Source organism: Heteronotia binoei, chromosome 16 (assembly GCF_032191835.1).
Source record: "Heteronotia binoei isolate CCM8104 ecotype False Entrance Well chromosome 16, APGP_CSIRO_Hbin_v1, whole genome shotgun sequence".
NCBI classification, from domain to species: domain Eukaryota; kingdom Metazoa; phylum Chordata; class Lepidosauria; order Squamata; family Gekkonidae; genus Heteronotia; species Heteronotia binoei.
Window position 1 is genome coordinate 31,567,204 of NC_083238.1, and position 22,514 is coordinate 31,589,717.

Sequence of the window (22,514 nt, forward strand, 5' to 3'; positions counted from 1 at the left end):
ACATAAGAGAAACTTATTATTAATCTGCAATTCTGATTCATGTACGTTTCTGTTACTCTTAAAATAAAGGGATGGAATTTTCCTTCCACTACATTCTCCAAAAAGTTGTTCCTGTATTGTCAGTAATTGTACCTTTGTGTCCTGAACTCTGGCATGAGGCTATTGTTGCTAATTTCTTCATTCCCAAGGGTCTGCATGCCCTCCAGGGCAACTTTTTGGAGGATGCAAATGGCTGCATTGGGGAAGGAAAGGTGGCAGAGATCACTTTCACAAACTATTCATGAATGGTTGGATTCAGCCCATTGATTACAACTGGAGGCACTTCCTGTAAACTGCTTCAGACACTCTTCCTTCTGGATAAATAAAAATGCTTTACCTGTTGGCCATGGTCAGACCTGTGGGAAAGAAACAGTACGTATGAAGTGTTGGATCCTATGATTCCTTTCTACCAAGTTTTCTTTATCTGAAAAAAGTTCAGTGCAAGAAGTTTTTCTCCCGTGAAAGAAAGTGGAAGAGAGTTATAGGATCCGTCTTGGTGTGCAGTGGAGACTTTATACTAGCATGCTTATTGCTCCACTAAGGTGGCTTCCCTTTGCTGTTTCTCCTTGTTTTTCTGCTCCAGATATACAGCAGACTTACCTGCTCAGTCCCTGTTGTAGCCAGCAAGACTGCTGCATCTATGTAAGCAATTTGTAGCTTCAGAAATGATAAGCCTGCATTCAGAGTAATAAGCACTGCTAAGAGGGCAAACTCCCCTGCATCAGTTGTCATGCCCTGTATCTTGGGGTAAATGTACTCCTACCTCCCTGCTGGCCAGCTGGACGCCTCTAGTCAGAGCTGAACTTCTGACAGCTGGTGCTGACAGCTGATGTCATTCTTACGTGCCTCCCCCCCGCCCCCCGCCCCCCCCAGCCTGCCTTGAGCTCTCAGAAGCCAGGTCCTGGGCAGCTGGCCTGCTTGTCTGCCAGCTGCATAGGATAGCTTTAGTGGGAAGGTGTGAGGGTTGTCTGCATAGCGATCAGTCGGGTGGGATCTGGTTGCTGTGGGTTCTTCTGGGTGGAGGCAGGTCTGAGAAATAAGCTTGAGTAGCCTCCATACTTCATTTCCCGGCAATTCTCTTTCCCCATGAGTGCTGGATAGCTAAACTTTTACAGTATATAAATATGGCTAAGCGGCGGAGCATCTGCTTGGCATGCAGAAGGTTCCAGGTTCATAAGAACATAAGAGAAGCCATGTTGGATCAGGCTAGTGGCCCATCCAGTCCAACACTCTGTGTCACACTGTGGCTAATAGCCACTGATGGACCTCTGCTCCATATTTTTATCTAACCTCCTCTTGAAGCGGGCTATACTTGTAGCCACCACCACCTCCTGTGGCAGTGGATTCCACATGTTAATCATCCTTTGGGTGAAGAAGTACTTCCTTTTATCTGTTTTAACCCGACTGCTCAGCAATTTCATCGAATGCCCAATGTTCAATGTCTGCCACCCTACACTGCTGAGCTAGGAATTACGACCATTACAGGATCACTGTTAGAAGAAAGAAAGCTACAATCCCGCCTATACTGAAGTTTCAAGCAGCGCCATAAAATGTATTTTAATTGTTATTTTACTGTTTTAAACTATAATTATAAATTGTTTTTGAACTGACTGTTAGCCTCCCTGAGTCTGCTTGCGGAGAAGGCAGGATAGAAAACTAAAAAAAAGGTCCCCTGTTCAAGCATCAGTCGTTTCCGACTCTGGGATGACGTTGCTTTCACAACGTTTTTACAGCAGACTTTTTACAGGGTGGTTTGCCATTGTCTTCTCCAGTCATCTACACTTCCCCCCCAGCAAGCTGGGTACTCATTTTACCGACCTTGGAAGGATTGGAAGGCTGAGTCAACCTTGAGCCGGCTACCTGAAAACCCAGCTTCCGCCAGGGATCGAACTCAGCTCATGAGCAGAGCTTAGGACTGCAGTACTACAACTTTAATACTCTGCACCATGGGGCTCTAGAAAACAAAAGTAATAAATAAATAAATGTCTGGCATCTCCAGCTAAAAGGAACAGGTAGCAGGTGTTGCAAAAGACCTCTATCTAAGATGCTAGATAGCTGCTGCCAGTCAGAGTAGGACAATACTGAGTCTGGTAGGCCAGTGGTCTGACTCAGTATGAGGCAGCTACATGTGTAACAAACACCTGGAATATTTTTTTCTAATAATGGCTTACTTTAATTCTCTAAGAATTTCAAGTCCCAGTTGATATTTTTCCTAGAATTTGTAATTAAATATTTGTTCAGGTGTTTTAAGACTATCTAATTTTATTAAAGGAAGCTTATGAATTTAAGAGGAAAGGGGAAACCAGGAACACCACAGACTATAAACGCAGATCAGGGATGGTTCATTAGTATGCAGCTTGTGGAACACTCCCCATTTGCTAAGCTGAAGTGTAGCTGTTAAAGACTGCAATGCTCAAAGCCCATTGAATCAGTGGAAAGCTTTCAGTGTTACTACAGCAAATGGCTCTTATTTTGACTTCTTTATGTTGTGTCTCTAAAGTGAAAAGAAGAGGGAAGGGTGCTCAAATCCCACTGAGGAAATTAATCTTCAGATTTGTGTTATGTTGGGTCAAAGCTTTTGGAAGGCAGAAAGCACTACAGGTGTGAATGTTGCAACTAGAAAATGAAAAACTGCCTCAAGAAAGCTAGCTTCTGGAAGACTGATGGCCAAGAGGTGTAAACTAGCTTTACAGCAGCACACTATGCAATCCTATATAGATTTCAGTGGTTTAGATTTGAGTAAATACAATTTATTGTGTTAAAGTACATTTTTCTATTCTTGTAAAAACCTTAAAAATATTTACTGCATGGAAACATTGGTATTTTAGGAGACTTGAGTCTCATGTTGCTTGAAAAGGAAAAAAAATCCATATTCAAGATGCTGATACTTTGTTCTTCTAGCTGAAGACCCGTCTGAAAGTTACGTGAAACTACGAGATTTTGTGCTAGTGAAGCTTTGCCAAGATCTGCCTTGCTTTTCCCCAGAGAAGCTCAAGCAAGGCTTCAGTCAGGAGATGGTAACAGACGCTCAGCAAAAGCTGAAAGTAAATAAGGTACATGATGTGAAAACTCACACTTACATGGGTAGTTTGTGTCTAGCAACAACTGTTCAAAAGTATCCATAAACAGAACAAATTTCTGTGAAGAGGGCAGAATCCCAAAGGGACTGTAACTAGTTCCTTGGGATCCAGACTGTGGTTGTAGAAGACACCCCTGGGTTTTTATGAATCCTCACTGCTCAATCTTGATCCATGACTAGGCAAGTTTAAGCTGTCTTTTGGCTTTGGCATCAGCTGATTAGATGAGCTGAGTGTTGAACATATTAAGCTGCCTTATACTGAATCAGACCCTCGGTCCATCAAAGTCAGTATTGTCTTCTCAGACTGGCAGCGGCTCTCCAGGGTCTCCAGCTGAGGTTTTTCACACCTATTTGCCTGGACCCTTTTTTGGAGATGCCAGGGATTGAACCTGGGACCTTCTGCTTCCCAAGCAGATGCTCTACCACGGAACCACTGTCCCTCCCCTTGGTTGGTAGTATACATAATCCTTTGCATCAAGCCACCACTCATGGGTAAAGAATTCAGTAAAGTGTTTGGGAATGTAGGGCAATAGTTTTCAAGGAAGATCATTTTGAGACTATTAGAGAATATGTGGACAGCAAAAACACCTTAGAAAGAACAGATAGGGGAAGGGTCACTTGTTATGTTATGGCAGCGTGTCGAGAGGTTGCTCTACAGCCCTGGGTGGAGGTGAGGGGTCAAGGCGGCCCTCCCTGCCCCAGCATCCAAACATTTCTGGCTATGCCCCTGGAAGACATGAGACCAGAACTGCCAGTCAGTGTAAACGTACTGCATTCCTAGGAAAAAAAAAAAGGACCAAGAACAAACGTAGTTTTCAAATTGATTAAAGCTGCTCTGTTCAGTGCCATTTGTTCATAATGGCTACTGAGGTTTAAAGTGTGAAGTTAAATAATAAAAAAGACTTACGGTTTTCTCCATCTAGAAACAAGTCGGAGTTCTTTCTCCTCCCTGCCTCCTTAGTAGTGCACTATGCTGGTGCACTGAGAAAGTAATAGGCCTCTGTAACTGGAACAGCAGTTGAAGGGTATCTGCTGTGGAGCCAAGTAACGCTTGGTGCTTTGAAGGACTTTTGCAGTCTCAGTCAATGGAAATGGGGTGTGTTTCCTTCTGTTTGGCCTGTTGGCTAAAACATGCTAGGAAATCTCCACAGCGACATTGTGCTATTGGGTGGGTGGGTGTGATAGAAAGCCTGGGTTGCATTGGGAATTGAATCTGCTTTGGACAGTTTCCACTATCAAGTCTTTTGTTACCCCACCTCTTTGGAGGTCTCTGAACTGGGGCCCATGGGATGACTATCCAGCACAATTAAATAAAATATTTAACAGCACAGCCAGGGCTTTTTTTGAGCAAGAACACAGTTCCAGCTGGCTTGGTGCCAGGGGTATGTGGCCTAACATGCAAATGAGTCTGTGCTAGGCTTTTTCCTATAAAAAAGCCCTATGTGAAACAATGGTGATGTCAGGGGGTGTGGCCTAACATGCAAATAACTCCTGCTGGGCTTTTACAAAAAAAAGCCCTGAGCACAACTGTAAAAGAACAATAGCCTGAGAGAAAAGTTAGTCATGCTGGAGTTTACAAGGGCAAAGTTAAGTGGGAGCTCTCTCAATATAAAGAGTGGGAAACAGTTGTAAGCCTCTGAATAATGTTTCTCTTGTCTTAGCAACATACAAGACGCGTTTATGAAATCCTCCGGTTGCGTGCAACAGACATGGCTAATGCAGAGGAGTCTAGAAGTTACAGACTGGATATAAAAAGAAGACTGATGGGTCCTTACAAGGTGCCTTTTTACTTTGATATGCAGTTTATGTCCAGACATGTATATTTATTACCTTTATATCCAGGGCTTTTTCAGCCCTGGCTCTGACCTGGTGGAACTTTCTGTCAAATTATATCTGGGCCCTGCAGGACTTATTAGAATTCCACAGGGCCTGCCAGGCATATAGTTGAGGATAGCAACCTTTTTTTTTAACAGCAGTGGTTTTATCAGTTGTGCCTTTCACACACGCCGTTATCAATGGGGGTCAGGAATTTGTGCACTATGGTGCCATGTAGGATTCTGTGATAAAAAGGTAAAGAGAGTTCCCTGTGCAAGCACCAGTCATTTCCGACTCTGGGGTGACATCGCTTCATGATGTTTTCACAGCAGACTTTTTACGGGGTGGTTTGCCATTGCCTTCCCCAGTCATCTACACTTTCCCCCCAGCAAGCTGGGTACTCATTTTACCTACCTCAGAAGGATGGAAGGCTGAGTCGACATGGAGTCAGCTATCTGAACCCAGCTTCTGCCGGGATCGAACTCAGGTCATGAGCAGAGCTTGCACTGCAATACGGCAGCTTACCACTTTGCGCCACGGGGCTCTTTGGATTCTGTGATACTGTTTGGTTTTTAGTGCTTTAGTAGGTCTGAATTTTAAAATGTTCCTTTAAATTATTGTATACCGCCCTGAGCAGCATAGAAGTCTGATAAATAAATAGGGCTGGATCTAATCTAAACTAGTAATTTCCTCCGATTCCCTTGTCCTGCTGTAGAACTCAATCTTGTTGTTTCTTAGGGTCCCTCATTCCACTATGGCAACATTTTGTGGAGATCTGTGGGAAAGGAGAGGAAGGGAAGTCCCATCATGCTAATGGAAAATTTAAGTCTGGATCCAGCTCAGTGTCCTGCTTATGAGTTTGGGATAAAATAGCAGACAACCATTGCTGTAAACTTCATGATAAACCAGAAATGAAAGTATGGAGTGCTCAGACTGCACAGAATCAGGATCCAATTTCTGGTCTTGTGCTCCTTGTGGCATTCATCTCCGAGTATTAACAGCAGCATGATATAGTGTGTGCATTTAGAAAGAAGACGACGACTGCAGATTTATACCTCACCCTTCTCTTTGAATCAGAGTCTCAGAGCGGCTTACAGTCTCCTATATCTTCTCCCCCCACAACAGATACTTGTGAGGTGGATGAGACTGAGAGGGCTCTCACAGCAGCTGCCCTTTCAAGGACAACTCCTGTGATAGCTATGGCTGACCCAAGGCCATTCCAGCAGGTGCAAGTGGAGGAGTGGGGAATCAAACCCGGTTCTCCCAGATAACAGCCCACACACTTAACCACTACACCAAACTGGCAAGATGCCATCCTTCTTGCAGGGCTCATGTGGACAGGACAGAAGGAAATTTATCTTGCCATGAAGTTTATTGTTTCTGTTCAGAGAAGAAAAAGGGTTCAGATACAACCTAGCCATGATATGGAGAGGCTTATGCAGGTTGGGACACTGGGAACATGGACTGATTCCCCCACTCCTGATCTTGCTGTAGTCCTTCACATGCCACACTGGGTGCTGCTGTGGAGTTTAGAGAATGGAGAGCTGTTGTCAGAAGAGGGAAGCTCGGAATCCCTGTGCATATAATGGATGCTCTGTGCAGCACTTTGGTCCCAACCAGTAACTGAGAGCAGAAGCTAATTTTCACTAGAAAATTACACTCAGAAACTGTTGGTTAACATCAGAGAAGGGACAAGGTATCATGATGAGAAGAAGGAAGGCCAAAAGGTGTAGAAGAGAACTTCACAGCTGCGTTTATTAGAACTAAGCCTGGACCTGGAGCACACATTGGATTGAATGTTTTGCAGTACTTCATAGATGCTGGTGGTGTTTGAAATATATTCTGTTATTTGTAGGTAGAAATCAATTGTACCCCAGCTATTTTTTTTTTAAACTAGCCAATTTCAAAATAAGGATGTGACAAATCTATGGAGTCTTAGAGTTTGTAAATGGAAAAGCAGCAGATACTGACTTCTGATTTCAGCAGACAAATGGCCCTGGGGTTCTTAACCCTTTCCTCATCCCTGCTATTTGCTCACCATTACTGCTCTCAAACTTTTTTCCTGAAGTGGGGTTAGGTTTTTTTTATACAGGTGGGAAAGCAGGATGGTAGGAACGATTTAAAAACAAACCGGGGGGGGGGGGGGGGCAGAAAAACTGCAGTAAGGGCAAGATTTAAGCATCTGCTTCCCCTACTGTTCGATTCCTGGTTGCGTCTCTAATGCAGCCTTTCAGTTAAAAAATTGCAGGAGATCACACACTACCTGTGAATTATCAAGTGTGGCCTTCATTTGCAAACTGCTGTCTGATACTGGAAAGAAAAAGAAATCTCTTATTGTCAGAGTGTTGCTTTATACCAGAGAGATACAACCTAAAGCTTGATTGTTCTCAAAGTACTTTATTCTTAGTGATTTCAGTGAAGGGTGCTTTGTGGTGGAAGTTGGTAAAATAATTTCCTTGACACAGTCCCATTCTTGAACTTTCTGGATTTCTGATGTTACTTTAAATATACAAAAATATCAGTTCATTCTTAACAATGAAAAGTACTTACCTGTTTATTTTGTGTTTTTAGAAAAAGCAGAGAGAGATTGCTAAAATGAGAAGATGCTTGAGACCAGAAGAGTTAACCAACCAGTTGAACCAAATAGATCTAAATTTGCAACACAAGCAACTAGATGAGACCTTCCAGCAGCTTGTTTCAGACTATCGGAGAGTCCTAGAACGGCTTGCTCAAGTCTGAGGATTCTGTCTCCTACAAAGAAACAAGCAGATTTCTGTACATTGTGTTGTGAAATACATCCATGATCACAGCTTTACTGCAAAATTTCATGTGACATTTTTATCACTTCCCAAGTTGACTGGTTTTCTGTGCATTCTGGATATTTTCTATTTTTGTGTTGTAGATTTTAAAAAACTGCTTAGATTTTGGGGCACACACTGCTGAAATAAAGTAGACTGAGATGCACTTAACCGTTAAGATGGTTTGAATTTTTGCAGAATGCTTGACGTTTTTAGTTTGCTAGGTAAGGTAGCAGTAAGTGCAGCCGTATACATTTTTAATGCACATCTATGGATTGTTTTGGAGATTTTGAACCACTGAAATGTAGTTCATTATATTGTGCCATCTCATGTTGAGAGAAGAATTAAGAGATTGTTAGCCTAGTATATTCCCTCAAGAGTCTTTTGAGATGGATCAGGAAATAATGTAGGTGAGATCCTGGACAGATTTACTAACTTGAACTTGTTTCAGAAAATTATTGCATTTATGTGAGGCTATTTTAGCACACAGTTACGATCATGACAGCATGCGGTGTGGCTGTCTTCTGCCAGCTTGCAATTCATTTTGAGGAAACAGCATGCTGCTGCAGCAACTTCAGTGGGTTGTTACTGGAGCCGTGAAGAAAGTCCCGCTGCCTCCTTTTCATATTTATATATAACATTTAAAACCTGAGCATCTCTTGGTCACTCTGCAACATGGCTTAGAGACGGAGCAGAGCTATGGAGAGAAGTGGAGTATGATCACTCACGCTGCTAGCATTACTGGAAGCGGGACAAACAAATCTCTCCCCCTCCCCAAATCCCCTGCTACCCTCTTGTTGGTGACACCATCACTGCTATAAAGAAAGCTTTTCCTTCTGTCTTGCTTGCTTGAATATAGGCTGGTACAAACCACTACACAGTATCAGTAAAGAAACTGCCAAAGCCTAGCACTTCTCATCTTCTGCTTTGAGTTTCCCCTTAAAGGGCATACTGCTAAGAAACTTTTCACCCCTTCCTTTCTCTCAGTGATCTGAGATAACGTAACAGGAAGCAGAGAACATAAGAGCCTTGCTGGATCAGAGTAGAGGTCCGTCTAGCACAGCATCCCGCTATTCTTGGAAGGCCAACAACAGCATAGAAGCTGAGGGCTCTGGCATTGGTATTCACTTGTCTACTGCCTCTGAAATTGGAGGTTGCCTTCAGTTACCATGACGAATAGTCACAGATGGACCTACCCTGCATAAATTTATCTAACTGTCTTTTAAATCCATTTAAAGGAGATGGCTTTTAAAGAAGAAAAAGAACAGGTCTTGCAATAGAAGAAAGCAAACAGAAGATACTCCAAGGCTCAGTATTGAGACCACTGCTCTTTCATTTGTTCATCAGTGATTTGGAGTCAGACAAGGTAGCCAAGTTTGCTCTTGACGCTAAATTATTTGATTCCAAAATGATCTCTTCATACTGGGTGAGCAGTCAAACGAAAAGCAAATGAAGTTTGGGACCCAAAAGCATACTTTCCTATATACCTTGATAGTCATAGTGACTAACCTAGAGAATTTAGAATCATGTGGATAGCTCAGTTAAAACACTGACTCAGTGCACAGTGGTTGTAAAAGGGCAAATTTAATGTAGGGGTTTGACAAGACTGGCAGCATCATAATGACTTTATATAAATCTGTGACGTAGCCATTCTTGGGAACACTATGTACAGTTTTGGTTGCTGTTAACTCAAAAAAAGTATTGCAGAGCCAGAGAAGGTAAAGAGCAGTGCAATTAAAATGATCAAGGTGTTGGAATGTTTTGCTTAGAGGGAAATTTCAAGTTATTTGGTTTATTGAGCTTCTTAACATAGGTGGGAGAAAACCCAAGATGACCTATTGGGAACATGAGACGTTTGAAATGATGGGTGGAATGAATGAAGAAAGTGGACAGAAAAGACTATCTCCCTTGCAATATAAGGAAATGGGGGGGGGGGGGGGATGATTTCATCCAATTAGACTTTTTTTGATACTGCACTTGGGACCTAAAGTGGTTTATATAATTTTTCTCTTTGCCATTTTATTCTCATAACCCTGTAAGGGTAGGTTAGGCTGAGAGTATGACTGGCCAAAGATCTGAGAATATATATATATAAATATAAAACTTACAGTGCCCCTATGAATTAATGACCTCCAAAATGTCCTATTGTTATTGGCTTTGTTCAGGTCTTGTAAACTAAAAGCTGCAGCTTCCTTTACTGAGTCCATCCATCTCAGGTCTTCCTCTTTGCTTACAGAAATTTAAAAGAAGAAAATGCAAATGGATAGTTCCACTGAGGGCTATGCCACTAATTAAGAGTACCAGAAAGGGGGAGTTGTTGCTTTCAGGCTCTGCTGGTGGTACTGCTTGGGGGCATTTGGTTGGCCACTCTGGGGAATGGATGTTGGACTGTATGGACCTTGGTCTCATCCAACAGGACCCTTATTTCCTACCAGAATAAACAGAGGGAGAGGCCCTTATACTTTGGTCATGGTAGCCCTGCAAGATTGTTCCCCCCCAAAATAAAACTCAACTACCCTAAGCAATGAAGGGGAAGCAAATGACTAACTTCCATTTTAGACATTGTTTCCTACATTAGAATGTCTCTAAACAAGACACGTGACTGAATCTAAGAATACCACCCAGTTCTATGCATCCCCTCAGTTTACTGGTACTACTTTCTTTATGCCAATACTTGCGTAGAACTGACATCTAAGGGCCAAAGTAGACAGTGTGGAAACCGAGGTTATAGCAGGGCTCCCCAACCTTTTTAAGGCTGCAGGCACATTTGAATTCTGATGTAACATGGTGGGCACAGCAACAAAATGGCTGCTGCAGGAGGTGGAGCCGGCTGCAGCATTATTTCCACAGCTTAACTTCGATAACAGTGCAGATCCTCACAACAGCTGTCAAAGCAACATTTTTTAAAAAATGCACAGCCAATCAGAAGACTTGCTGGGCCAAAACAAAAAAAAAAGTGTTGGCAGGCACCATGGTGCCCACAGGGGATGAGTTACAGGGTCACAAGTTTTGAATCTATACTCTGCCATAAGTGTAACTTCGGGCCATTCATTCTATCTCTGCAAAGCTTACCTCCCAAAAGACAAATTGGAAGAAAGAAGAACCCGTGTGTGAACTGCTCTGACCTCTGTAAAGGAAACAGGATAAAAATGTAAAGGTCTGACTTTCTTCCCTCTCCTCGCTGCAGCTAAGCCCACATAACTTTCTTGTAACCCCTGGGGGGGAAAGAATCGTACCAAGGGGTCAAAAGGATGTTGGGGGAGGAATGCAGGAAATCCATGCAGTTTTGTTTGCACGTTGTAGGATACAGTCCATATATCTGTTGCTGTCACATCAAGTTTATTATCTGCAAGTGACTAGTTTTACATCTGATTGAGGACCTAGCTGGAAGGTGAATTTACCATCGTAATTCAATCTAGACACACTCTTTTAGTCTCTTATGAATGGATGTAGTCTTTAACAAGACCATTAGCTCTGTTCCGGGAAAAGAGGCTCCATAAATTCTCTTCCCTGACAGCTTGGCCTCTCCTAGTCTAAAAAGATGGTATCAGTAGGAACGGGGAAGAGGAAGGTGCTCGGAGGTGAATATTCACAACCAGGGGTTTGCAAAATCACCCTGGAGAGACAATTTAAATTGCAATTGTTTTTTATGCCACCTGGTTAAAAGTATTCCACCTGTGATCAGTTTATATCCGTGCTGCTGTGCAAAGGAGCTCACAATCAGCTGGAACATCTTTGTTACGCTCTGGGTAAATTGAAACAATTTATTTCTTGATTTAGGGGAGGCTCTCTAGGCCTTTTTTGAGAATTTGATTTAGACACTGTGTGTAAGAACAGAAATAACAGCACGGCGAACAGAGAACATTCGGTCTCCTACGGCCATTGGCTGAATTGGGTTTATGGAAATTACTTGAAACAAGTTTTCTCTACTTCAGTTTTTATCCTGGCAATTCAATCTGGCTCTAGTGGGGGGGGGGGGGGAGAAGAGGGCTGAAGCTATTGAAACAACAAGCCAGTGTTACTACTCCCCATTTTAGAAAAGAGAAATTTAGTGGAAAATTGAACAATACTTTCAGCAGTCCTAAATTTCCTTCTGCTATTAAGAATTTGATACATATTGTGTCGGATCCACTTCTTCCTTGTGTGTGTGTGGTGGTGGTAGGGAATTCAGCAAGAAGGATCCTCAGGAGCAATTTTTAAGGGCCACAGGGGTGGGATGCTTTGAGAAGGGGAAGATAGCAAAAACCCCTACTGTGAACCCAATTTGTAGAATGATTGGACCAGCCCACAGTGTATATGCTTCACAGATCCAGTTATCTCTCTTCTCTCCCCCCCCCCCCCAATTCTTTGATCGAAGGGGGAAGAAAATGGTCCTGGGTACAGATCTGTCAATGTTTACTTTGTCCCTAAGGAACCTAGATAACCTTAGTCCGCTTTTGGAATGGGCGGGATATAAATTGAAGGTAAATAAATAAAATAATACTCTGTTGTTGCCAGTTGACAAAATAGAAATGGATTAAAAACAAAGTAGAAATCATTGACTTCATAGTAAACAAAAGGAAAATGTTAGTATCTGGGCCTTGAAAGGACAGTCCAGAATCCCAAGAATTACCTGAGTAGTTATATATAGCAAGGTTAACCACAATAGCAACTCTTTTCTCAAACAGCAACAGACACCCTTCACACATGTTTTTAAATAAAGGAAATCAGGTTGGGGGGCAGCATAGGGATCTGTTGTTCAGGGGGGGAAGGAAGGGGGGAATCACCTGATATACACACACTCTTTGGGATGCTAAGCATAGTTTCTTAGATTCTTGGCATGACATAGGACTCAATATTATGTCATGAAGAAACAGAAGAACCCCATAGTTTTAGAGAAGTGCATAAAATCAGTAGCAATATGTTTGAATATTGTTACACTTTATAACAGCACTGAAATCTTTGATAATGTACTACCATCATACAAAATAAATCCTATACATGCTTACAATGAAATAAGGATAGTCCTATTAAGCTCAGGAGGCCTTGCTTCATACAAATCAGGCTGCCAACAAATAGATAAAACACTGATATCCCTGAAATAATTTTAATCTATTTAACTATATTGTGCTTCATTCATTAATGTATCCTTGAAAATATAAGCATGATTCAGGTTTATTTCTCTTCATCCGCACCCAAACAGCTTCTGATTTTGAAATTACTTTGAGCTTCGCTGACTTAGCAAAATTGATAGTTTGCATGAATTAGAACAACTTTCATGGGTACATTTTCCTTGGTTTCCTGCAATTTCAAATTCAAATAAATTCCTCACACTTCATTCTGGGAAATCTTGAGGCAAGTTAAAAAGAAGAATTGGAAGATGGGTTGTAAAAAAGCATAGCATAGATCTGAAACTTATTAAAGGTGCACATAACCATAAATCTAGATAGGTAGCTATGTTACTAAGATAAAACCTGAGTCTGTTGGCTCTTATTTAGGTATTTGTGCCTTTTTCTCCCCAACAGGGACCCAAAGCAGTTTACATCAGCATTAATCTCTCCATTTCATCTTTCCAACAGCCCCGTGAAGCCAGTACTTGACTGGTCCAAGGTCACCCAGTAATATTCCTTAGCAGAGCATGGATTCAAGCGTTGGTCTCCCAGATTCAGGTCTTGACACTCATCCCACAACACCACTGTGGCTTTTCAAGAATTGACATCTATTCTAGAATAAACTTCCTTGCATCAGAGTGAAGTGAGCTCTGACTCACAGACACTTATGCTGGAAAAAATGTTGTTAGTCTTTAAGTTGCCACTGGACTTCTGATTTAGTAAATATTTTTTTTTAAACTTTGCAGCAATACATTTCTCAGGGGTTCTAATTAAAAACCATCTTTATAACTGATAATAAAGTGGGGTGGCTTAGAGTAGTCTGTGACAAATCAGTATTAAATTGACTTTGTTCAATACTAAAATTTGTAACTGTTTAGCATTAATTTTCAACAAGTTTCTGAACATACTTATCACCGCCATAACCAGCAACCCACTGATGTTGCCTGATTTGCCACAAAGTGCACCCATAATACTTAACCATGGTTAGTATTCAACATGGGTTGCTTTGGATCTCAAGCTAAGCAGGGCAGACCCTGGCTAGTACTTGGATGGGAGACCCCCAAGGAATACCAGGGCTGGGATGCAGAGGCAGACAATGGCAAGCCACCTTCCTTTGCCTCCAAGCCCCACTAGGGGTTGCCAGAAGTCAGCCATGATTTCCAGGTGCACACACACACACACACAAATGGGTTGCAAAAATAACCCACGATAATTTCCTAAATTTGCAGTTATAAATTTGGTGTAGTGGTATAGAGCCAGTTTGGTGTAGCGATTAAGTGTGTGGACTCTTATCTGGAAGAACTGAGTTTGATTCCCCACTCCTCCACTTTCGTAGGAGTTGTCCTTGAAAGGGCAGCTTCTGTGAGAGCTCTCTCAGCCCCACCCACCTCACAGGGTGTCTGTTGTGGGGGAGGAAGATAAAGGAGATTGTGAGCCACTTTGAGACTCTGAGATTTGGAGTGGAGGGTGGGATATAAATCCAATGTCGTCTTCTTCTACAGCAGGAGTGGGGAACCTCCGTCCTGAGGGCCATATGCGGCCCTCAAGGTCACTTGGTGTGGCCCTCAGGGATTGCTGGGCCAAACCGAGCCATGTGGTGGCCTCCCTGAGGCCTGGCTGGCCAGCGAGGATCGGGCCCCCAGCCGCACTGTGCAGCAGGCTCCCCAGGGCCAGGCAGGGATCACAGGGCCCACATGTACTGTGTGGCAGCCTCCCTGGGGCCTGGCTGGCTGGCCAGATTTGCTGCAGGGCCTGGAAAAGTTACTGTAACAGTTCAGTTTGCACTTGATTATCCCAGGTGGTGTGGCCTAATATGCTAATGAGTGTGTGACCTAATATGCTAATATTAGGGGATGTGGTCTAATATGCTACTGAGTTCCTGCTGGACTTTTTCTACAAAAAAGCCCTGGACCTATGCATTGCCTAGGGTAGCGGGCCGGGTATGTGTGTGTGCTCCAAATTAGGCTCTCCCCACATGACTTCAAATAGAAAAACAATGATTTGCATTAATTTTGCCGGCCTGAATCATTCTCCCTTGGTGGAGCACTGCTTTTTAAGTTGATCATTTTTATGGCCCGCAAATGATGTTATAAATATCCATATGGCTCTTGGCAGAAAAAAAGTTTCCCCAACCATTCTACAGTGACAGCACAGTTTAGGTGGCTGAGCCTAATGCTATCTCTGGATAGATTCAAGCAGGCAGCTGTATTGGTCTGTAGCAATAGAATGAAGTTTGAGTCCAGTGTCACCTTTAAATCAACAAAGTTTTATTCAACGTATGAGCTTTTGTGAGCATGCACACTTCCTCAGATACACAGAAATGGAAGGTAATAGCTCAGACTTACAGAAAGATGCCAAACAGCAAATCAGCATGTAACATCACCATCCATTTCTATGTATCTGAGGAGCTGTGTGTGCACATGAAAGCTCATACCTTGAATAAAACTGCTGGTCTTTAAAAGTGCCATTGGACTCTTAACTTTGTTGACTTGAGACATGTCTGTGTTTGGTGTGGAAAGGGTTTGGCTCAGAGGGAGAGCATCTACTTGGCATGTAGCAGGTCCCAGGTTCAATCCCCGACATCTCCATTTGAAAGGATCAGGTGGCTGGTGATGTGCAAGACCTCTGCCTGAAACCCTGGAAAACTGCTGCCAGTCAGAGGAGACAATACTGACCTTGATGGACCAATGGTCTGATGCAGGATAAGACAACTTCATGTGTGTTCATGGCTGGATGGGGCGAGCCTCCTTGTCAATGGCAGCTGCCCTGTGTTTGGATTTGGATGGCTGCAATCTGGACTGTGAACATTTACTCCCGCCAAGCCATCTGAATGGGCATGCGAGGTACTAAGTCTTGGCTTATGGAACAACTTTGTTGAAACTAAATGAATCTTTCTTTACAGTAGCTTCTTCCTCTCCCAACAGGTGCTGCTTCAGTTCCATGGTTCCCATTCTGCCAGTTCTATATACAAACAAAACATTTTTTTAAAGACCGCAAAAACAAATCAAGGAGCGTCTTTTAAGGGGGAGGCAGGGAACACATACGGCCGAGCCCAATGATTTCCCGTTCTCCCAAGGCTCTGAGGCAAGTCAGAGTTTAGTTACACTGAAGGGGACTCTCCTCCCTGCACGTATTTAGCCAAAGGCCACGTTTGCTGCTTGTTTTAAAAATTCCGGCAGAGTTGAGAACTGGGAACAAATAATCAGGTTTGCAACACGAGTAAAAATGCTCCGGATTTGCGCTAAGGCATGACTTAATTGCAGCCCCTGAAACTGTCTATTTTGCTGCCGTCCCCCCCCCCCCCCGACCCAGTCGCCTCCAAGCCCTCAGGAGGGGAGGGAATCACAGCGCCCACGTGATCCAACACGGCTGTCCAAGATGGCGGCGCCCAGGAGCGCGGTGGGCATGTCGCTGCTGTTCAGAGGTGAGTCAATTTTCTGCCTCGGGAGCGAGTCTGAATGCGAGGACAGCGAGAGGCTCGCGGGATACTTGGCGAGGAGGGTTCTGAGAAAGACAAATTGTGCTTGTGATTGTCACACACAAATCACACCGCTTGAGGGGGGTGAAGGATAGGAGCGCGAAGTCTTGCATAGAAGAAACTTGCCTTACTATCATAGTGTGTAACTATAGCTTTTTAGTCCTCCCTCCTCCGCCAATTCGGTAGTGGACATTTGTCATGTGGATAATTAGGTTTTTGTTTTGTTTTTTAAAGGCATTGGTTTATTCACACTTTATTTTCATTTTGTTTATTTCATGTCTCCCCAATAGAGACCCAAAATGACTTATAGTCTTCGGGTGCATTCACACTACACTAACGAGTTTTACATCCGGATTTTTTCTCCTCTCCTCTATTTTATCCTCACAACAACCCTATGAAGTAGGTTAGGCTTAGACCGTTTGACTGATCCAAGGTCATCCAGCAAGTTTCCGTGAGAGATTAGAAATTTAAACCTGTATCTCCCAGATCCTCCTCCAACACTCTAATCCACACAGTTTTGACTCAGAGAGTTCAGGCTAACTTTTCTTTCAGAACAGATGATGATATCAATTACATCAACACTTTGGGGCTCTGGGATTATATTTATCTGTTTTGTGTTTGACAGCTGCATCTTAAGCTTGTGTATATGTGTCTCAGTATACTAATTTGATGAAACGCTATTATGGGTTTAAATATATTTCTTGTGGTGGACAGTGCTGTCAAGTTGCAGCCAATTTATGGTGACTCTGTAGGGTTTTCAAGGCAAGAGATGAACAGAGGCAATTCACCTTTGCCTGCCTATTTGTAGCAACTCTGGACTTCCTTGGTGGTCTCCTATCCAAGTACTAACCAGAGAGTCAACCCTGCCTTTCTTCTGATATCTGATGAGATAAGGCCAGTGTGAGCCATCTGGGCCAGGGCATATTTCTTGTATCTCTACATAAATTAAAATTATAGAGCTGTCTTGCAGCTATGGCTCAGACTGCTGAACAATCTTGCCAGTATCAGCTATATTATCTTTAGGCAGTCCTGAGCCTTAGCATCTGAAATCCTGGAGATGTTGGCATGTTTGTTCATGCAAATCTCTATAATTGAACTATTGACTCTTGGTTATTGTACTAATAAAATGTGTACTAATAAAAATTGGTGGGTGTTTTATCAGAAGCAGAGCTGATGATTATTGATCCGTTTAAAATAACTTCATGTCCAATCATTGCCACTTGGTGGTGGAAGCAGATGGCTCTTGGTATGTATTTTGATTTCTAATGAGAGGTGACAGAGTCTGAACCCAAGCTGTTCTCAGGTTACTGAATTAAACTGGAGTGATTAAAGGCCAACAGAGCTGAACTTTTGTTTTCCTCAGTCAAATAGAGTTAAGTAAAAGCCCTGTATGGCCTGGGACCAAAATAAGACAGCCTCCTCCCATATGAACCTATTTGTACATTCTGGTCATCTTTGGAGGCCTTGCTTCTGTTGACTCTACCATCTGAAGCTAGATGGATGGTAAGGTAATTCATAAAAGGGCCTTTCTTGGTCATGGCATCAAAATGTTGGAACTTCCTCCAAGGGAGGTTCATCTGTTTCCCTCTATTGATGTCTTTCACCAGCAGGTGAATTTTTTTTGTTTCATCTGGCATACCCTCACTAATGGGTTACTGGTCCTCCTTCTAGTATTGTGTGTTTTAATTTAAATAATTTTATAATTTTAATTGTATTTTTAATTGTTCATATGTTTTAATTTTTTTTTTATTTTCACTGCCTTGTGGACCCTCATCAGGTGGAAAGGCACCAAGAAATATTTTAAATAAATAAAATGTACAGATAGAAAGTGTTATTTAGTGAGTGCTTGCCTGATCTGCAGTCCAGTTATAATTGGATATAAGCTGTCTATACCCTGTTCGCTTCAGAGACAAAACTGATTTAGGTTCAGTAGTTTCTTCTAATCTGACTGTGCTGCAGGCACGAAGCTAAGGCTTAGATCCTATGCATACTTACCTGGAGAGTAAACCCCATTATGCTTGGTGGGATTTGCTTGTTTATTAAACATGCATATGATGGATACTCATGGAATCAGAACTTCCAGTTATAATCAGACACCCAAGATATGCAGCTATTGCAGCATTTAATTATACTCAAAATAGTAAAGAGTCCAGTAGCACCTTTAAAACTAACAAATTTTGTTGTAGAACAAAGAAGGGGTCAAATTGCACCTTGGAGCATAAGCGTTTGATAAACACAGCTCTCTTTGTCAGATGCATTCATTTAATTAATTAAGATGACACAGGAAATTAATTAAATGGGGTTTTTTTGTTTTGGAAATATAAACTTTTTAAAGCATTTTAAAAATTCAAATGATTGTCCACAAACCTTATTTTAAACAGTTGCTGTGCAAACTGGAACAAAGTTCCATCCCATCTATACTGATGATTGCTATTGGAGCAGTCCTTTAAGTGCTGGTTCTCTGCATTCTCCACTGGAAATTAGTGGCACATCTTATGATTGTGGGCTGACTTTCGGGGAAGGAAAATGTTGAGCTGAGCTGCTTCTCATAATGGGAGCAGGCTGGAACTTCTGTTCGGGGTAGTGGAAGGCAAATTAATGCCTACTGCCTACTTTTCTCAGTCAGAGATTAGTCCAAGATATGCCCAGGAAACTTTGAGGAGATTTACCTTGGCTAAAAGGGAGCCCCGGGGGGGGGGGGCTCCTTTGAGGCTTTGAGGGGTCTCCAGGAAGAGTTGCATTTTCATCATCTGCAGAAGTTTTCAGAGTCATTTATTTGACATAAGCTCGACAGAATCCTAACCTTCTTGGACATTGCTAAACATCTAAAGCTACGCAAGACCGGTGGGAACTTGGATAATTGGAAGGGAAGGTACAGATTACTATCTTTCACTCCGGGACTATTTACAATTTAATGGAGTAAATTTAAAAGGTGGGAAATGAAAATCTAGAAAGCTTGGAAGAAGAAGGGAAAAAGAGGTGAAATTTGAACTTTATAAATATAAAGGACAATGCTAAGAAGTGGAAAGGAATTTATTGTTTGGTCTACTTGCGGTTTTGAAAAAAGAGGACCATCGTCACAGACCTGCAGCATATTCAAGCAAAACAGGAAGTACGTCAAGTATCGTGAGATCTCCTTACTAGTGTGAATGAGACTTCGTGGCAAGTAAACCAGGAAGTAGTGGATGGGAAACCTAGTCTAGGAATATAGCACCATTGAGAAATAGCGGCGGCCATTGCTTGGAGGTCAAAATTAAAATAAGGTTTTTAAAGTGTTCGGGACATTAAAAATTGTTGGCATTAACTCAGAAGAGGACAAGAAGATAAGTATTATTGGACATATTATGTGTGTGGACTTTAGAAGTTTTTAAAAAGGAAAAAAAATTGTAAGGAGCAGCAAAAAGTCGCGACTGCCATTTTGAGACATTTAAAGACTTTAAAAATAAATATCTTGATTTTGGGAGTTAGGAGGATGGCAAAATTAGGCTTATTATAAAAGGCAAGTCCTATTCTTTTGAATCTGATAGTTGAGTTTGAATTTGGTGAGGTCTAAATTTTCGCTGTTTTTTAAATGTCAGAACACAAGCAACCCTGTACAAGGGCTACTTCATTAGAAAAAATGCAGGACCAATTAGAAGCAATGGAGGCCAGAATGATGAGAGGTATAAGAGAGATAATAACTGAATCGAAAAAAGAAATTATTGAAGAGATTAAAAAAGATATGGAGGATCTCAGAAAGGAAACTGAGGAAACATCTAAGAAAGTGCAGGAGGTAGAAGGCAGAATGAAAGTATATGATTCCACCTTGTTGAAAATGCAAGAAAAAGTGACAATCCATGACTGCAAACTGATGGAGACTCGGATACGTCTGAGAGGAGTACCCAAAAAGGAAGATGGTGTTCTAAAAGAATATAAAATAAAAATAATTGCAGAATTTTTAGAGGAAGATCCTGAAGAGACTAAAAACATGTATGACTGTATAGAGTGAACTCACTTTATGCCAAGAAAAACAACTTACCAAGAGATGTTGTTATAAGATTTATGACAAAGGAAATGGTGGGAATGATCATGATTAAAAACTTTGAAAAGACATTGATAGTGGGAGGCAGTAGAGTAAGAATTATGAAGGAATTGCCAAGGCAAGTGATAAATGATAGAAGAACATATAAAAATTGACAGAAAAATTAAGAGATAGTGGAATAAGATTTAGATGGATAATACCTGAAGGTCTGAGCTTCGAACTTCAGGAGAAAAGAATCACAATTACAAATGCACAGGAAATGCGTAGATTTTATGAAGAAAATAAAGAATTTGCATCATGATGGATTACAAATTATTGTCTTGGAATGTAAATGGACTAAATTCACCACAAAAAAGAAGGGCAACATTTCATTGGATTAAGAAACAAAACTGTAATATAATTTGTTTACAAGAAGTGCATATTAAACAAAAGGATTACAAATTTTTATGGAATAAACAATTGGGACTAGATTTTTTTCATTGGCTGAACAGAGGAAAAGGGGAGTGATTTTTTTATATTAAACAAGAATTAGAGCCAAAATTAGTGTTTAAAGATAAAGATGGGAGATTTGTAGCAGTAGAAACAATATTAAATGGAAAGAAAACGTTGCTATTGGGACTGTATGCGCCTAATGGTGCAAAGGATGCTTTTAAAAAGACATTATACAACAGCTTGATGAACTGACCTATGATCAAGTTTTGATAATGGGAGATTTTAATGGAACAGTTAAGAACTCATTGGACAGGTCTGGAGGGGGAAAAAAACAACAGTAAAGAAGGAAAACTGCCAAAGTCTTTTTTTGAATTGGTTGAACAAGAAAATCTAGAAGATATATGGAGGAAATTTAACTCTAAAGTTCGGGACTATACTTTTTTTTCAGCAAGACATAAAACTTTTTCTAGAATTGACATGTTGTGGGGAACTAAAGATTTAGGTCTTATAACAAGGAAAATAGAGATTTTACCTAAGATTGGGGTTGACCATAACCCAATAATATGGATTATAAAATTGTCCAAGAAGTTGAGAAGATGGAGATTGAATGAAGATTTGCTACAGAATAAAGAAACAGTGACATACCTAGAAAATGAAACTAAAGCCTTTTTCAAAATGAATGACAAGGAGGACATAGATTTCCAGACGGTCTGGGATGCTTACAAAGCAGTAATGAGAGGAATGTTGATTACTTTGAATAATAAGGACAAAAGAGTAAAAGAGAAACAGATGTTGGACATTCAAAATGAGATAAAGAAAAAATAAGGGGAGTTGAGAAAAAGGCCAGGGAAAAAGAAAATTATAAGGGAAATTACAATATTGCAAACTCAAATGAGACATTTGTTAAATAAAGAAGTGGAATGGAGTTTGAAAAGATTGCAGCAGAAAACCTTTGAGGGAGCAAATAAACCGGGAAAGTATTTGGCTTGGCAATTGAAAAAAAAGAGGGAAAGTAAAATTATTAATAAAATTGTGCTAGATGGAAGAGAAGTGGTTACCCAAGAGGGAATAAAAAGAGAATTTTTTAAGTATTATGCCAAATTATTTAAAGGTGTTAAAATAAAGAAGAAGAAGATAGATGAATATTTACAAAAGGTAAAAATAGAGCCCTTAACTGAAAATATGTGAAAAGTTTTGAATTATCCAATGGAAAAAATAGAAATTGAAGCAGCAGCGCAATGAAAAATAGGGTTGCCAAGTCCAATTTAAGAAATATCTGGGGACTTTGGGGGTGGAGCCAGGAGACTGGGGGCAGAGCCGAGAGCAAGGGTGTGACAAGCATAATTGAACTTCAAGGGAGTTCTGGCCATCACATTTAAAGGGACTGCACAAATTTTTAAATTTTTAAATGCCTTCCTTCCATAGGAAATAATGAAGGATAGGGGCACCTTCTTTTGGGGCTCATAGAACTGGACCCCCTGGTCCAATCTTTTTGAAACTTGGGAGGTATTTTGGGGGAGAGGCACTAGATGCTATACTGAAAATTTGGTGCTTCTATCTCAAAAAACAGCCCCCCCCCCGAGCCCCCGATACCCGCGGATCAATTCCCCATCATTCCCTATGGGAATCATTCACAGAGGTGCATGATGGCTCTGGGGGCGGGGCTTCCCCCCCTGCCAACATGCCTTGCAAACCTTCACACACACACACACACACACACACCGGTATACAGAGCCATGTTGACTTGGAAACATGCTACACT

At 41.5% G+C, this 22,514-nt stretch overlaps 2 protein-coding genes across 2 annotated transcripts in view; both read left to right on the forward strand.

The window, feature by feature from the left end:
- HAT1 (histone acetyltransferase 1) overlaps positions 1 to 7,902 on the forward strand; it is a 29,433-nt gene extending 21,531 nt beyond the window's left edge. Inside the window, exons 9-11 of the mRNA XM_060256950.1 lie at positions 2,941 to 3,092; positions 4,780 to 4,896; positions 7,505 to 7,902. Coding sequence (XP_060112933.1) covers positions 2,941 to 3,092; positions 4,780 to 4,896; positions 7,505 to 7,672 — 437 coding nt within the window. The 3' untranslated portion in view covers positions 7,673 to 7,902. The remainder of the gene's footprint in view (positions 1 to 2,940; positions 3,093 to 4,779; positions 4,897 to 7,504) is intronic.
- An 8,235-nt stretch (positions 7,903 to 16,137) lies between these two features.
- Positions 16,138 to 22,514, forward strand: part of METAP1D (methionyl aminopeptidase type 1D, mitochondrial) — a 136,201-nt gene continuing 129,824 nt past the window's right edge. The window contains exon 1 of the mRNA XM_060257013.1: positions 16,138 to 16,245. Coding sequence (XP_060112996.1) covers positions 16,200 to 16,245 — 46 coding nt within the window. The 5' untranslated portion in view covers positions 16,138 to 16,199. The remainder of the gene's footprint in view (positions 16,246 to 22,514) is intronic.